General features: G+C 40.6%; 1 protein-coding gene across 1 annotated transcript in view; it reads left to right on the top strand.

Moving 5' to 3' along the window:
* IKBKAP (inhibitor of kappa light polypeptide gene enhancer in B-cells, kinase complex-associated protein) overlaps positions 1 to 17,882 on the top strand; it is a 63,671-nt gene that overhangs the window by 35,027 nt on the left and 10,762 nt on the right. The window contains exons 23-32 of the mRNA XM_011966372.1: positions 402 to 539; positions 649 to 734; positions 1,045 to 1,193; positions 3,652 to 3,775; positions 4,688 to 4,785; positions 6,363 to 6,564; positions 8,367 to 8,428; positions 15,338 to 15,400; positions 16,119 to 16,179; positions 17,755 to 17,868. Of these exons, the coding sequence (XP_011821762.1) occupies positions 402 to 539; positions 649 to 734; positions 1,045 to 1,193; positions 3,652 to 3,775; positions 4,688 to 4,785; positions 6,363 to 6,564; positions 8,367 to 8,428; positions 15,338 to 15,400; positions 16,119 to 16,179; positions 17,755 to 17,868 (1,097 nt within the window). The remainder of the gene's footprint in view (positions 1 to 401; positions 540 to 648; positions 735 to 1,044; positions 1,194 to 3,651; positions 3,776 to 4,687; positions 4,786 to 6,362; positions 6,565 to 8,366; positions 8,429 to 15,337; positions 15,401 to 16,118; positions 16,180 to 17,754; positions 17,869 to 17,882) is intronic.

Here is a 17,882-nt window from a genome sequence, read left to right as displayed (position 1 = left end):
TTCACCTAAATGGAAGCATACAGTATTACTCTTCTGCATAAAGTTGCTTTCATTCAGCACATTGTCTTGAAATTCATCTGTGTTTTTGTATGTATCACTAGCTCATTCGTTTTTTATGGCTCAGTAGTATGCCATTGTATAAATACACCACTATTTGCTTATTCATTCCCCTGTTGCTGGACACCTGGATTGTGCCCTGTTTCGGGCTCATGTGACTGAAACATCTACAAACATTTGTATAAGTCTTTTGTGGACATGTTTTATTTCTCAATATTTTTATAATTCAACACTTTTCCAAAAGTCATTTTTATTTATCATCATCAGCATGCCAGGTGTATGTTAGTAATTTGATTGCTGGGCTACATGTTGTTGATGACCTTTCCATACACACCTGTTCTTAGAGAAGAAGATGTCACAAAGACCATGTACCCTCCACCAGTTACCAGCAGTGTCCACCTATCCAGGGGTCCTGACGGGAAAAAACTAGACCTTGTCTGCGATGCTCTGAGAGCAGTCATGGAGAGCCTAAATCCTCATAAGTACGTATGCTGTCACCAGGAGGCATCCTTTGAAAAACAGAAGTGTGTAGTTGTCCTTGTCCAGCCTATTTGTCTTTCTCATTCTGGTGTTCTTCACTTATTACCTCAGATACTGCCTCTCCATACTTACATCTCATGTAAAGAAGACAACCCCAGAACTGGAAATCGTACTGCAGAAAGTACACGAGCTTCAAGGTAGAGATCCGCTCACAGAGAAAGTGCTAACGTGGCCGTGACTGCCACTAGTCTTCTGCAGGTGACCATCACCATGTCATTGCCACACTACAGATTTAATACGTGACCTTTTAGTTGCCATTTTAAGACCCATGTCGGTTTTTTTCAGGGCTGCCCTCTGAAGCATATCTAAAAGTATCAGAAGTGTATATAATTCTTCTGATGTCCAGTTCTGTTGAGAAAAAGTTATTGTCTTTTTGGTTATATTGCTGGGTCTGTGGGTTTTTTCCCCAAATGGTTGTATTCTGTTTTGTTTTCTAAACACTGTTAGGAAATGCTCCCTCTGATCCTGATGCTGTGAGTGCTGAAGAGGCCCTGAAATATTTGCTGCTTCTGGTAGATGTTAATGAATTGTATGATCATTCTCTTGGCACCTATGACTTTGATTTGGTCCTCATGGTAGCTGAGAAGTCACAGAAGGTATGTGGAGTTGTTACTTTTATGCCATTTTGGTTCTTGTTTATATATGAGAACCAAACCTTGTATGTGAAACCCTGCTTCTGGTAGTGCAGTATCTTTTCTGCTATCACCCTGTGAGTGCAGGGCTGGAGACAGATCTGTGAGTTTCTAGGGCCCACATTCCTAAGCCTCTGGATTATGAGATTGGGGAAGTGAAGTAAAATTACATGGCTTTTTTTTTTTTTTTTTTGAGATGGAGTCTCGCTCTGTCGCCCAGGCTGGAGTGCAGTGGTACGATCTCGGCTCACTGCAAGCTCCGCCTCCTGGGTTCATACCATTCTCCTGCCTCGGTCTCCCAAGTACCGGGGACTACTGGTGCCTGTCCCCACGCCAGGCTAATTTTTTGTATTTTTAGCAGAAACGGGGTTTCACCGTGTTAGCCAGGATGGTCTCGATCTTCTGACCTCGTGATCTGCCCACCTCGGCCTCCCAAAGTGCAGGATTACAGGTGTGAACCACACTGCGTGCGGCCTAAAATTACATGGTTATTTTTAAGATGATGGGCATATGTGTGAGCTAATTTCTTCTCTTATAAAGGAAATGTAACAAGTGATTCATGTTCCACTCCAGTTCTTTCTCACATGGCTCTTTTTTCTAGTGGAGGGTGGGCACATGGAGCACAGAAGGCTCATGGCCTCCTTTCCTATGTTGGTACATGTGCTATGATCAAAAACTTTGAGCACCCCGGTATGCTTATTTTTTATCTAGTTTTTTGCAGCCTCAGTCTCTTCCCCATGATCTCTCCAAAAAGGAAAATCAGATCCTTCATCTCTCTGCTTAAAATCTTTCATGAGCTTCCATTGTTACAAGGATAAAATTCAGAAGCCATAATACTGCTTAGAAACCCTTCCTTGGCCGGACGTGGTGGCTCAAGCCTGTAATCCCAGCACTTTGGGAGGCCGAGGCAGGTGGATAATGAGGTCAGGAGATCGAGACCATCCTGGCTAACACGATGAAACCCCGTCTCTACTAAAAAATACAAAAACTTAGCCGGGCGCGGGAGGCTGAGGCAGGAGAATGGCGTGTAATCGGGAGGCGGAGCTTGCAGTGAGCCGAGATCGAGCCACTGCACTCCAGCCTGGGCTACAGAGCCAGACTCGGCCTCAGAAAAAAAAAAAAAGAAACCCTTCCTTGACCTGGCCTCTGTGTATCTTTCCATTCTCACTTCTTGGTATTGTCTTTTTTTCCTTCACCCATGGAGGAAAGACAATGCTTTTGTCCCCCTTCCCTCGCCCCTCACCACCACCAGCCACCACATGCCTTGGTAGGCAGCATTACTTCTGCCACCCATGGGCTTTGACTGTTTCCACCCTCACCATTCACCTGGCTCATTCTCACTAATCTAGGTTAAAGGATACCAAGGTGGCCTCTTCCCAGTAAGCCATTCATGCTTCCCTTCAGGGACTGGGTGAGGTGACCCTCCTATATGCTTCTGTTGCACACAGCGCCTGCAGGGAAGTTGCGTTAAAAACAGGAACACCTCTCCATTAGGAAGAAAAGCAGTTTGCTTACAGGGCATGGCACAGAGCCGGAGATGATAGGGCCAGTAAATACTAGGTTGGCAGGGTCTCAGAGTTTGGTGTCCAACTCAGTATAATTTTATTTTTTTTTTAATGTGATCTTTTCAGGAGGGCATGGAATATCATGAAAACAGCAATGTCCTAGACTTTTAGGAGAAGCTTACATGCATTTGTTGAATATCTTGTAGACTGAAACCTTATTTCCCTTACTAGCCTATGAAATAAATGATACTGTGAGACTTAGTTAAGGAAGTTACTGTTGTTCCAAATGTAACTTAATATCCGTATGTGAAAGCATTTTTACCAAAGCTTGTTTGGTGTTCAGCTGACCCTTGCACAAGGTGAGTTTCAACGGTGCGAGTTGGAACTGTGTGGGTTTATCTAAATGGAGATCTCTCGCAAATACAGTTGGCCCTTTTTGTCCACAGGTTCTGCATCCACAATCAGTGTGGATCAAAAGTACAATATTTGCAGGATTTAAAACCTGCAGATACAGAGAGCCAACTTTTTGTGTATCCAGATTCCATGGAGTCAAATGTAGGACTAGAGTATGCTTGGATTTTGGTATCCTTGGGGCGTCCTGGAACCAATTCCCCATGTATACTGGGGAACGACTGTAGTTTGATTTTATGTATTATATAATATGTAGTTAATATATAATATACATTTAAAAATTATGTAGCTTTGGGTTTATTGCTGTATATAAATGCTATTTGTTGCTGTATATAAATGCTATAGCAATAATAGCTATATATAGCTATTATATATATAGCTATTATGTATATATCTATATATATAGCTATTATTGCTATATATAAATGCTATTTATAAATGCTATTTATATTGCTGTATATAAAAATATCACAAGTAATAAAGTTCTCATTAATCTTTTTTTTTAGGATCCCAAAGAGTATCTTCCATTTCTTAATACACTTAAGAAAATGGAAACTAATTATCAGCGGTTTACTATAGACAAATACTTGAAACGATATGAAAAAGCCATTGGCCACCTCAGCAAATGTGGTAAGCATGGGGATTAGTATGTTCATCTCTACTTTAGATCTTCTTTGGAACTAGGCAAGGTATAAATTAAACTGTTAGTTTAGACAGTGATTGATTTCACTTCCTACTCCTGAAAACTCTTAACAGTGATGTATGCTCACCTTGTTTTGTCGTGTATTCTGAAAAGCTGAAGGTAAAGAAATCACTTTTAATGAACTGGAAGAGCTCCCTAGGTAAGAACGTCGAGCAGGTCCTTTTTTGGTTAAGAATGAGCACCTTTTCTTAACCTTGTTTGGTTAAGAATGAGCACCTGTGAAATTAACGTCAGTGTCTCAGAATCAAAATTGGTTGACAGTTCTTCCTTCTCGTGCTGTTTGCAGATATGTCAGGGAAACTCTGCTTGTCTGGAGTGAGTGATGAGGCCACCTCCCCATGCCCTGCAAGACACAGTTTTAATTGACAGTGATGGGGTGCCATTTGTTCTTCTCATGCTGTAACAGTTGTGATTCTTTACTGAGGACTGGCGGGGTGGGGTTGGAGGGGAAGGAAAAATCACCTGGGGTGCATGTTAAGCCTTTAGCTGCTGGCATCCTTGGAGAATCTGATTCAGCTGATCTGGGATAGGACTGAGGTATGCATGTGTCTAATAAGCTTCCCAGGCGATGTCTTTTCAAGGAAGCTGAGAAAACACTGGGCCGGAAAGCTGGGACTCTTAAGTAGGATGCTGATCCCAATCAGTGCTTCTCTTGCCTCAGAATCTGCAGTGGTGCTCATTAAAAATTCAAATTCCAGGATCCTGTTCTTCAGATTCTCTGATTATTTAGGTCTTAAAAAGGTCCCTCATTGATTTTGTTTGGTGACCACTGGTATAAATGAAGTCCATTATGCTTCCCATGTCTTAAGCCTGTCTTTGTGTGACTCTTGTTCCTGCAGGACCTGAGTACTTCCCAGAATGCTTGAACTTGATAAAAGATAAAAACTTGTATAACGAAGCTCTGAAGTTATATTCACCAAGCTCACAACAGTACCAGGTATGTGGTGTGTGAAATGAGGCTGTCCTGGTTTTGCTTTTTGCTTTAGTTGGAAACGAGTGGGGATCTTGAGTTCATAACACCATCCTTGGCTTCAAAATTTATTGTAAAACTGATTAGCCTCAATTTGAACTTCTTATGTGGGAGAATGGTCCTGACGTGTTCTCTGATTCCTCATCTGCAATACCATAGCACCTTCCCTGTGGAGTTTCCTGCTTCCTTCCCACCCCTCCTCTTGTCCAACCTCACTGCTGTGAGACTGATCATCCTAACAAGTACAGATCTTTCCCATATATTTCAGCATAAAGGGAAAATTTTGTTTGTTTAAAAAAGCATCCCTTTAGCTTTTTTAGTATACCACACACTTTGCTTATAAGCTAAATGTTTATATGATCTTCTTGACAGCCTAATGGGGTGCTGTGCACACTTTGTAGATGAGGAAGCAACTTGCCTGAGGATCCGGAGCTACAAAGTGCTGGACCTGGGATACAGAACCCAGGCTGCCCGATCACCCTTCCCATGCTATTAGCCACTAGTCTACCATGCCACCAGCATCACCATTTTGAGTTTGTCCTCAGACTACATACACATCTTTCTGTGATCAAGCCTGCCAGTTTCTTCAGCACCAGCTTCTGCCACTGTCCACGTTCCCAGTTACTTGTAGGTAGTTCTACAGATGTCACATCATGTGATTCCTCTGCCATCTCTTTACCCACCAGCCTTCCTTTAGCCCCATTTGTCCATCAGAACCCTTGGGTTACTCCTGAATGCAATTCGTGGACCAGGCGCCGAACACTGAGCTCCCAGAGCAGCCTGCCCTCACCTTGGTGATTGCGTTTGTCGAAATGCCGATTAGCTGCTTTGTCTCCTCCACCAGGCTGTGGGGCTTCTTCAGGGCAGGGACTCCATGTTGTATTCCTGTCTGCATCTCTGCCTAACATCCAGCCTGGAGAATCGAGGATTTGGCCAGTGGCTGCCTCTTCGCCCTTGTTTTCTGTTCTCTCCCACACTCCCTTTGCTCCAGTCACACTGGCCGTCCCGTTGCTCCTCAGACCTGCCATACACATTCCTGCTGCGTGGCCATGGTGCCTTCTGTGCCCTCTGCCTGTACGCTGTCACCTATCTAGTCACGTGGTTTATTCTCCTGACAGCCCTCAGAGCTCACACTCCCTGAGGGCTACAAGGAGACTGTCCTCTGTCCCTTAACCCACCTTTGCCATTATGCTGTAGACCGTATTTTGTCCATCAGTCTCTGTCACTATAAGAGCAGCAACTTGGTGGTGGTTCTTGTATGGTTTTTCATTTGTTTGGTTTTATTTTTTGCCTTGCTATATTATTCATACTGCTCAGAATGGTGCATATGTAGTTAAGAGTAATTATTTGTTGAGTGAATACATGGCACATCCTCAGTAAGGTTTTGAATGAAAAAGTGATTGCACTAACTGGTCAACTGTAAGATTTTCCCAGGTAATTCTTTCAAGGGAGTTTGAAGTATAGGAACTAAGGCAGCTACACTGGAGCTTTAGAGAAATGATTGTCATGTTTCCTCCTCAGTCCTAAATCTCCTCTTGTCACAGGATATCAGCATTGCTTATGGGGAACACCTGATGCAGGAGCACATGTATGAGCCAGCGGGGCTCATGTTTGCCCGTTGCGGTGCCCACGAGAAAGCTCTGTCAGCCTTTCTGACGTGTGGCAACTGGAAGCAAGCCCTCTGTGTGGCAGCCCAGCTTCACTTTACCGAAGACCAGCTGGCTGGCCTCGGCAGAACTCTGGTCGGTACGTACAATCATTTAGATGTCTACATCTACAAAGGTTTTAAAACATTTATTTCTTTGTGTTGTTTGGTAATTTTGCAAATAAATTTAGGGCAGAATACCCTGAGACAGTCTCGTTCTCACTGATAAAAATTAATTTAGAATGCTTTAAAGGATAAGCTACTACAACAAGAGTCCCAGAATGCAGTGACCCAATATGGAAAGATGTTTATTTCTCTCTGCCATAGGGATTGATCGGCCCTTCCGTTGTGTGGCTCTGCATCCTTTTAGGTAGATGGTTGTAGCTGGGTTATCTCCACATCTGTGGGGAAGGAAGCAGACTGGGGAGAAGTTAGAGTCATGGTAAAACATTTACTTTTAAGTTGGAAATGACCTGGATGGAAGTTAAACTATCACCTTCTATTCCATCTCGGCCACACCATGTGGCTGGATGGGCTATGCCCTGTAAGAAAGTAAAGATGAATTTTGGGATGGGTCCATTCTGGTATAGCCAGTAGGTTGTTGGAATAGCCAGGAATGAGGTGGGGGGAAAAAAGGCCAAATGTCCAAGCATTCTGAAAGCAAAGGCAGTTTAGCTGCATCAGGGACAAGGGTTGCCCGAACCAGAGGTGAGGCTGGTACCAGGATCTAGTATTAGAGTGGAGGAAAGGGTAAGGACACCTGTGAAAAGAGATGAGCAGAAGCTCTGGTCCTCTCAGCAGTGCTTGAAGTAAAGCAATGACTAGTATATTTTTTCCTCTAACTTGTAAATATTGTTGAGATCTCAAAGAAAAAAATAAAAAGCAGTCCTAAAAAAATTCCATACTCTATCCTGTTAAATATATGTACCTGTCCTTCTTTGTCATTTGCATTATTCTTTTTTTCTTAGGATTATAACAATGCATGGGATTATCACTTTTCTTTTTCTGGTTATTAGCCGTTCCCAAATCCCTCCATTTCCAAGCTGGCCTCTTTTTACAAATGTCAAGAATTCCTTATTTCAGGCCTTTTAGTTGTTTGTTCAGTCTCCATTGTTCCTTTCTGCTTTAGAAATGTATGATATTGGTTGTTTATACCTTCTATCTCTGTTCTTGGATCTTTGTCTTCTATTCTTTACAGCTCTTAGCTTGCTATTTCCCATGTCTTATAATGGAGTATTTCTAGTTTTCTCAGATGTTTAGCAAAAGTAGGTGGGGAGGGCAGTGGTCGAAGATGTTTGAGAAATGTTACACACTGGAGTCACTCTGTGTGTACATTTAACATAGGCAGTTTACACAAGAGAGCAAAAGAAAGAAAAGGTAACTATTTAAATAGTGGAGGTGATTTTACCTACTTTTTTTAGTGATATATGCCCTGGAGTGAGCATGCAATGAGAGACCAGAATCTGCCAGCCCCTTCGAAAGCCTCGGGTTCTCTGTGCCTCTCAGTGTGATTTATCTCAACTGGGCTAAGTCTAGGATCTAAAGACACTGCATGACTCAGACATAAGTCAGCTACCTCCATCTAGTGTTCAACCGAAGAAATAGTGGTTTCTTGCTGTTAAGGGACGAAGTGGGTTTGTGAGAGATACCAGGTCATTTTCCCATGTACATGCCTTGGAAGCATCTTTCAAGGCTAATTTTGGCTGTATATGATTTTCAATTCCTGTGCTAATTTTAGATTCTAGCTGCCATTTAAGATAGGACTCTATGTTGTATATCCCTATTCCCTCACAGAAATTCAGAAAGTACATAGTTTCGTGCATAATGAAGACGTATTAAAGAAGCACTTGAGCCAAAGAATCTGTTTAACTTTGTAGTCAACTGCTGCTTATTGTCTCTACAGGAAAGCTGGTTGAGCAGAGGAAGCACATTGACGCAGCCATGGTTTTGGAACAGTATGCCCAGGTAAACTCAATTTCTCCCTTCTAAATAAACCCCCTAGTCAGCAAGAAAGGTCTTCTCATGATCTTAGTGATGATGAAAGTTAAAGGAACTGTGCATAATTATTAAGTCCAGAGATAGTGTTTGCCCCAGCAGTCTTATCTTGCTGGCTTGACTTGGAAGTCTAAATTTAGTATATCTCTCAGTTTTGTGAGGTAGAATATGAAAGGGCTCTACTTTAACATACCAGTGGTTTGACCTTGGTACAAAGTACTTAATTACCTCTAAAGGTCTTTGTGCTTTTAAAAATTGAGTTTGCCAAAGTAGAAACAATGAGAAAGGACCATTATAAAACAGGGTCATTGAAGACTACATATTCTTGGCTTTTACTCCCATTCTCTCCATTGGAAATGTCTCTTTTACCTCGGGGAGCTGGAGGTTCCAGTTTTACAGCAGATTATAAGGATAAGTACCCATATGAGCATTTGGTAGTATTATAGGATTTATTATGAAAATAAGAACACTGCAGTAACAGTGGCCACAGACTAACAGTACACAGGTGCACAGTTGACACCAGGGATTATTGCCTTGTAGAGTTTTGACCTTTGATGAGAGAGTGTTTTTTACAGTTGTTACTGAGAGCACATTTATGTAACTTAATTGTGCTTTAAAAATATTTAATTGTCTCTTATGAAATAACAGTGAGTGAAAGAAGATAACTAAAATTTTGTATCATTAGATCCTGGAGAGAATATTTGTTGGGTGATTGAGATGAAAATATCTGTGAATGAAACATACCTAAAAGAGTAGAGAGGTTGGGGTGGAAAGATATACCACATAGAGGGTTAATTAAATGGATAAGATGCCATTATCTTTTTTTCTTTGTAAATGAAGATTAATGCATAACCTTATTTTGTCTAATTTACATACAGTAAAATTATGTGTGGTACAGTTGTATAATTTACAAATAATGAAGTTAATTCACCAGTTTTAGATGAAGAATTGAGTACATTTTGACAGATGTTTGTAGTTGTGTGACCACCATTGTACTCATGATGTAGAACATTTCTAACACCCCCCAAAATTCCCTACTTCCCCTTTTGCAGTCAGCCTTCTCCCTCCACTGCCAGCCTTTGGCAAACTGATCAGTCAGTGAAGTTTCGCATTATCTAGAATTTCATATAAACAGAGCCATATGGTATGTAGTCTTTTTAGTCTGGCTTCTTTCACCCACATAGTGCATTGGAGATGCATCCATGTTATAGTTTATTCCTTTGTATTGCTGAGTAGTATCCCATTGTATGAATATGTCAGAATTTGTGGATCTGTTCACCAGTTGATGTACATTTGGATTGTTTTCAGTTTGGGGTTATTATGAATAACGCAGCTGTGGACATTCTAGTACAGGTCTTTGTGGGGATGGGAGTGGGAATGCTACATCCCGTGGTAAGTGGATGTTTAGCTTTTTAAGGAGCTGCAGAACTAATCTGCAGTGGCCGTATCATTTTGCGTTCCCACCAGTGATATGTGAGAGGGCATCAGTGGCTCCTATACTCACCAACACTGGGTGTATTACTGTGACACTAGATGTATTATCTATTGCTATGTAACAACTTACCTTAAAAGCTGGCAGCTTAAAACAACAGACCCTATTATCCCACTGTTTCAATGGGCCAAGAATCTTGGCTGGGCTTAGCTGGGGCCTCTGGCTCAGGTGAGTCCTTTACAAGGCTGCATTTAAGGTATTGGCCGGGGCTGGCATCATCTCAAGGCTTGACTAGCTTTTAATTTCATTTTATTGACCTTGTGTCCTGCAACCTTGTTAAACTCATTTATTAGCTCTAGAAGCTTTTGGGTGTATTCTCTAGGATTTTCTACATTAATAAACACAGTTTCTATAAATACAGTTTTATGTTTTTCTTACAATCAGTACTTTCTTCTCTATCTCTATTGCATTTTCTAAGGCTTCCAATGTGATGTTGAATAGAAGTGTTAAGAGTGAACATCCTTGCCTTTTTCCTGATGTTGGAGAAAATTCAGTTGTCTTTTATCATTAAGTATCTTATTTGCTTTTTTAAAATTTGATTCTATTTTATTTTATTTTTGAGACAGAGTCTTGCTCTGTCACCCAGGCTGGAGTGCAGTGGTGTGATCTCAGCTCACTACAACCTTGACCTCCTGGGCTCAGGTGATCCACCCACCTCAGCCTCCTGAGTAGCTGGGACTACAGGCACATGCCACAATGCCTGGCTAATTTTCGTAATTTTTGTAGGGATGGGGTTTTGCCATGTTGCCCAGGCTGGTCTTGAACTCTTGGGTTCAAGCAGTTTACCCGTCTCAGCCTCCCAAAGTGCTGGGATTACAGGCTTGAGCCACCGCGCCTGGCGCATTACACTTTCTAAAGGGAGTTGCAAGCAAGGACTCAGGGCCCCCTGTTAGTCATGCTCCTGTGAACAGTATTTGCATTCAGAGTCCTGGCGCTTTCATTCCTGGGTCTCTATCTGAGGCCATGGGCCAAGGTCTTCTTCAGGCACCTCTGCCAAGTCCTCTTTATGTAAGAAGGAATGGAAAAACCTTAACATTTTTTTCCACTGTGACTCACTACCCAGTACTTTTCCACCTTAGCCCCCTTCGTTTGCACCCATACCCCCAAGATCCATCAAACTGCTAAAGCCTTTTTTTTCAAGCTCCTTCAACAGTGAACCAACCCTCATGTCTGTGTGGATCCAGCTGACTCTTGAATAGTGAGTTGTTCTTTGGGAAAAAATGGAACAGAGAGAGTTGGTGCTTTCCCTGGTTTTAGCCTCTTGCTTATACCAATGCAATGCCTGAAGGCTTAACTCATTTTTGACTTGTTGCTTTGGTCAGCTACTCCAATACCTGACAGCTCAGCTCTTGGGAGATATTTTTTTCCTTACATGTTTAGTAGAATATATCAGTAAGTCCAGCTGGGCCAGGGGTTTCTTTAATGAAAGTTTTTCACTATTAATTCAGTTACTTTAGTAGACATTAGCCTATTCAAGGTTATCTGTGTCTTCTGGAATGAGCATTGGTAGTTTATGTCTTTCAAAGAATTTGTTCATTTCATCTAAATTGTCAGATTTATTGGCATAAAGTGTTTGTAGTATTCTCTTATTTTACTGTCCATAGGGTCTATGGTGACGTCTTGTCTTTCATTCTAGATATTGATGTGTCTTCTTTTTTTCTGATTATTCTGGCCAGAGGTTTATCAATTTTATTGATCTTATTAAAGAATGAAGTGTTTCATTGTTTTCCTCTATGATTTTTCTGTATTCTATATCATTAATTTTTAAAATTATTTTCTGTTTATTATTTTATTTGCTCTTTATTTTTCTAGTTTCTTAAGATGATGGCTTTTTTTTTTTTTTTTTTTTTTTTAAGAAGCAGAGTCCCACTCTTGCTCAGGCTGGAGTGTAGTGGCACAATCATGGCTCACTGCAGTCTCAAACTCCTAGGCTCAAGCTATCCTCCCCCCTCAGCCTCCAGAGTAGTTGGGATTACAGGTGCATGCCACTATGCCTGGCTAATTTTTAATTTTTTTGTAGAGATGGGGTGTTACTCTGTTGCCCACAATGGTCTGAAACTCCTGGTCTCAAGTGATCCCTCTGCCTCTGCCTCCCAGAGTGCTGGGATTCCATGCATAAGCCACTTTGCCTGGCCAAGGTGATGGCTTAAAGCCGTTGATTTGAGATGATTCCTTACTTTATAGTTTAAGCATATAATGCCATAATTTTCCTCAAGCACCGTTTTACTTACATTATACAAATTTTGAAATGCTTTGTTTTCATTTTCTAATTTCCCTTGTGATTTCTTTATTGACCCTTGGCTTATTTAGAAGTATGTTTGCCGGGCCTGGTGGCTCACGACTGTAATCCCAGCACTTTGGGAGGCCGAGGCGGGTGGATCACGAGGTCAGGAGATTGAGACCATCCTGGCTAACACTGTGAAACCCCGTCTCTGCTAAAAATACAAAAAATTAGCCGGGCATGGTGTGGGCGCCTGTAGTCCCAGCTACTCAGGGGGCTGAGGCAGGGGAATGGCGTGAACCCGGGAGGCGGAGCTTGCAGTGAGCTGAGATCCGGCCACTGCACTCCAGCCTGGGTGACAGAGTGAGACTCCGTCTCAAAAAAAAAATTTATATATATATGTTTAACTTGCAGATATTGGAGATTTGCCAGCCATCTTTTTGTTATTAATTTCTACTTTAATTTTGTTGTGATTAGAGAGCATGCATTTTATTAATTTAAATTTATAATTTATTTTAATTTATAATATGGTCTGTTTTACAGAATGTTGTGTGTGTATTTGAAAATAATATGAAAGCTACTATTGTTGAATGGAGTGTTCTATAAATGTCAGATTAGGTTGATCATGCTGTTCTAGTTTTTTATATCCTTATTGATTTCCTCACTACTTGCTCCATCAGTGACTGGGAAAGTGTTAAAATCTCCCGCTGCAATAATTTATTTGTCTATTTCTCCTTTTGTTCTACCAGTGTTTGCTTCACATGTTTTGAAGCTCTGTTATAGGTGCATACATGCTTACGGGTATGTCCTATATGTATTCATTTTGATATCCATCTTTCTCTGTTACCATTTCTAATTCTGAATTCGACTTTAATGTTATTAGTATAGCTTTTCCACCTTTCTCTTGGTTAGTCTTTTCATTGCGTATCTTTTTCTATCCTTTTACTTTTAATCTATCTGAATGTAGTCTTTACTTTGAAGATGGGTTCCTTGTTGATAGCAATAGTTGTTTCTTTTTTTTTTTAATCTAATTTGACCATCTCTGCCTTTTAATCGGAGGGTTTAGACATTTGCATTGAGTGTGATTACCAATATAGTTAGATTTAACCTTCAATCTTGCTGTTTGTTTTCTGTTTTTTCATTGATCCTTTGTTTCTTGTTTTTTCTTTTTTTGCTTTCTTTTGGATTTAGTATTTTTCATAATTCCATTTTACCTCCACTGTTGGCTTATTAGCTATACATCTTCATTTCAGTATTTTAGTGGTTGTTCTAGGATTTATAATAAAAATCATTAATTGACCATATCTTCAGATAATAGTATACCACTTCATATATAGTATAAAAACCTTACAAGCGTATTCACTCCGTAATACTTTGTTATTGCTTTTGCTTTAAGTGATCATTATTGCTTAAGGAAATTTTTTAATGACCTGTCTTTCATGTTTATTCTTTTTTTTTTTTCTTCAAAAGAAGCTGGAAAGGATTTTTATTCAATATTTTCCGAGTTTTCAAAAACTGCTGGCCACTCAAAATGGATCAACAACAAAAATTTAAGAGCTAAAACTGTAAAACTCTCGAAGGCTGGGCACAAAGTTTCATGGCTGTGATTCCAGCACTTTTCGAGAGGCTGAGGGAGGATCACTTGAGCCCAGGGGTTTGAGACCAGCCTGGGCAACATAGAAATACCTTGTTTCTACAAAAAATAAAAACACAATTAGCCAGGCATGGTGGTGTGCACCTGTAGTCCCAACTCCTTGGGAGGCCAAGATGGGAGGATTTCCTGAGCCCATAAGTTTGAGACTGCAGTGAGCTGAGTTCACGCCACTGCACTTCAGCCTGGACGACAGAGTAAGACCCTGTCTCAAAGAAAACCAAAACGAAACTATAAAACTCTTAGAAGAAAACAGGGTTAAATCTTCATGACTTTGGATTTGGCAATGGATGGTTGGAATTAATACCAAAAACACAATCAATAAATTGATAAATTGGATTTTATAAAAATTAAGAACTTCGCGGTGGCTCAAGCCTGTAATCCCAGCACTTTGGGAGGCCGAGACGGGCGGATCATGAGGTCAGGAGATCCAGACCATCCTGGCTAACACAGTGAAACCCCATCTCTACTAAAAAAATACAAAAAACTAGCCGGGTGAGGTGGCGGGCGCCTGTAGTCCCAGCTACTCGGGAGGCTGAGGCTGGAGAATGGCGCAAACCCGGGAGGCGGAGCTTGCAGTGAGCTGAGATCCGGCCACTGCACTCCAGCCCAGGCGACAGCGCGAGACTCCGTCTCAAAAAAAAAAAAAAAAAAAAAAAGAACTTGTGTGTATCAAGGGCATTGTCAAGAATGTGAAAAGACAGCATATAGAATGGAAGAAGATATTTGCAAATCATATATCTGATAAAGGTTTAGTATCCAGAATACATAAGGAACTTCTGCAACTCAACAACAGAAAGCCAGATAAATCAATTTTGAAAGGAGCAAAGGCCTGTAATCCCAGCTACTTGGCAGATTGAGAAAGGAGGATTGCTTGAGGCTAGGAGTTCAAGACCAGCCTGGACAACATAGTGAGACACTGTCTGTAAAAACATTTTTTTAATTAGCTGGGTGTGGTGGCATATGCCTGTAGTCCCAGCTACATGGGAGACTGAGGCCGTAGGATCACTTGAGGCCAAGAGGTCAAGGCTGCAGTGAGCTATGATTGTGCCCCTGCATCCCAGCATGGGCGATAGAGTGAGACCCTGTCTGAGAAAAAAAAAAAAAGAAAAAAAAAAACATTTAGAAGATTGCTATTCTAGTCTACTATTTTTTCAAAGTGTAGTCTTGTTAACAATTCTGGAGCCCACCTAAACCTGCTGAATCAAACTTGGTAGTAAAGCTGGGGAGATGCGCATGTCTAACAGACCTTCCTGGTGGTTTTGATGTCCAGGCATGCAGAGAGATGATGCTTACCTTGTGTTTTGTCATTATTTTCAGAATTTACACTGCTCCCTTGTCTTTTGTATCAATATTTATGGAGACATGAACTCTAGGATAGGCATGATGTTGAGAACTAGGAGTTCTCCCCTGGCCAGGGAGATAGAGGCAGGTCTGTGGTTAGTTTTGCAGTTGGCTGTGATGACATCTGACACACTGTCTTCACCTGTTGTCTTCTTCCTGTTCCCTTGTCAGGATTATGAAGAAGCTGTGCTCTTGCTGTTAGAAGGAGCTGCCTGGGAAGAAGCTTTGAGGCTGGTAAGAATCTTTTAAACCCTCTGGATGTTGGGTGCTAAGCAGAGAGGGGGAGCAAGGGATTCCAGATCAGTTGGAATCTCTTGTCTTCTGAGGCTTGTGAAATAAATAGAAATAGGTCAGGATCCTGGCTTAAGGAAAAGCAGTGTTTTTAAAACCGTTTTTATTTATTTATTTATTTATTCATTTATTTATTTATTTATTTAATTTATTTATTTATTGAGGCAGAGTCTCGCTCTGTCGCCCAGGCTGGAGTGCAGTAGCGCGATCTCGGCTCACTGCAAGCTCCGCCTCCTGGGTTCACGCCATTCTCCTGCCTCAGCCTCCCGAGTAGCTGAGACTACAGGCGCCCGCCGCCACGGCTGGCTAATTTTTTGTATTTTTAGTAGAGATGGGGTTTCACCGTGTTAGTCAGGATGGTCTCCATCTCCTGACCTTGTGATCTGCCCGTCTCGGCCTCCCAAAGTGCTGGGATTAGAGGTGTGAGCCACCGTGCCTGGCCTTATCATTCTTGATAATATTTTGGAATTAATCCTCTACATTTGAAATATTACTATCTTTTACTGAAATGAATTGAATTTCCTTGGCTGCCTCGTAGGAGGCCTGTTTTTCAGGAAAATATTCTGATTACCTCTGAAAGTAATCCATGTTTTTCTAAGTATCTTAACTCTCCAATGACTAGAAGTTTTCCTTCCTAAAATTATTGTGTTTTTCCTTCTAGGTATACAAATATAACAGACTGGATATTATAGAAACCAACGTAAAGCCTTCCATTTTAGAAGGTGAGGGTTCCATTTTAGATAGAATTCCTCATTTGGAAGAAGGAGAGGAGAGAGAGATGAGAGAGTCTCCTCCTATTACTGTGTTTTTTTAATAATATGTCGTGTAGACTCAACCAAAATTACCCACTGGATATAATATTTAATTCTCACTAGAATTTTTATATATGCTGAGTGATTAAATGGTAACAAATAAAATATTTAAATGTTAGAAACCTGTCCTGTAATCAAGTATGATTAAGAATCTTTGTATTTGGGAATAGTTGGTAAACTGGAATATGAACTATATTAGATAATAGTGTAACGGTGATAAATTTCTGGCATTTAATAATCACATTGTGGTTATGTAAGGTAATATCCTGTTATTCTTAAGAGATAAATGCTGAAATATTTAGGAATGAAGGATCATATCTCTACCTTACTCTTAAAAGGTTTCACAAAAGTAATAATGGATATGTGTAAGCATGCAGAGAAACAGGAAGCCAAAAAATTGTCAAAATGTTAATAATTGGTAAATCTAGGTGAAGGGTGTATGTGTGTTCATTGAACTCTTACAACTTTTATGTAGTTTTCAACTTTTTCAAAGTATTTTTAAAAAATTACCTTTTCAAATGAAGTATGTGGTTCTTGGAGAACATATGAATATTACCAGTTCTAGAATACTCAGATGGTCACTGTGACCCCTTAAAAGCGAAGCAGAGAAGGACATCAGTTTGGCTTACAGAAACCTTAGGGAGTGGTTGATTTTAAGCTCTGCCTTTTTATGCAAATCCACCCTGTAAGTAACGTCTGGCCTTTCTGACATTTACATGTATGCACATTCTTACCTTGTCTGCACCCCCTTCCCCCATCCTAATTAAAACGTTGCTGGGGTACTTTTTATGTTATTCACTGTAGGTACCTCTAGCTGGGTGCTGAAAGCATGATTCCTCGTCTATAATAATCTAACCAGTTCTTGGATTTTCACCACTAATGAGAACCTTTCTTAGAAAAATGCTGATAACTCCATCTGCATAGGCCCAAAACCTATTAATAAACTACATCCTTGGATAGTACTATTTTGCTTTTTTAAAATGTATTCTACTAGTGTTATTTTTCTCTTGCATATTTTTCCATTGGACAATATTTTGCAGAAATCATTAGATACATTTTTTCCACGTCCATGGGCATTTTGATGGATGTTTAGCCAGAAATGTTTAGGTAACTTTCTTCTTACTTTTGTTAACTGCACCCCTTCCCCCCTACCATTTGTTTTTTTTTTTTTTTTTTTTTTTTCCCCCAATCCTCTCTTGGTTTAGATATCAAGTCTTCGTTCAGGTGATTTTACAAGTTCAGTGGTAGCGCGTATTCTGGGATAATATTGATGAACTCTAAGATCTGGAATTTCAGTCTCTAATTTGTTAATGCTTATTAAGGAAAAAAACTCATAACCTAGTAAACAAAAAAAACCTACTAGGAAAAAACCTAGTAACCTCTTTCGTTTTGCAGAATTCTAACCCTCCTTCACTGCTCCCCACCTGTAGTTTTTTCTCTTTGCTTAAACCTCATGCTCAAACTATTTTCATTCTGCATCTCCAGCCCAGAAAAATTATATGGCATTTGTGGACTCTCAGACAGCCACATTCAGTCGCCACAAGAAACGTTTACTGGTAGTTCGAGAGCTCAAGGAGCAAGCCCAGCAGGCAGGCCTGGGTGAGTGTCTTCGT

This window comes from Mandrillus leucophaeus, unplaced genomic scaffold, assembly GCF_000951045.1.
Source record: "Mandrillus leucophaeus isolate KB7577 unplaced genomic scaffold, Mleu.le_1.0 Scaffold76, whole genome shotgun sequence".
Lineage (NCBI taxonomy): Eukaryota > Metazoa > Chordata > Mammalia > Primates > Cercopithecidae > Mandrillus > Mandrillus leucophaeus.
This window is presented reverse-complemented; position numbering and strand designations above follow the sequence as displayed.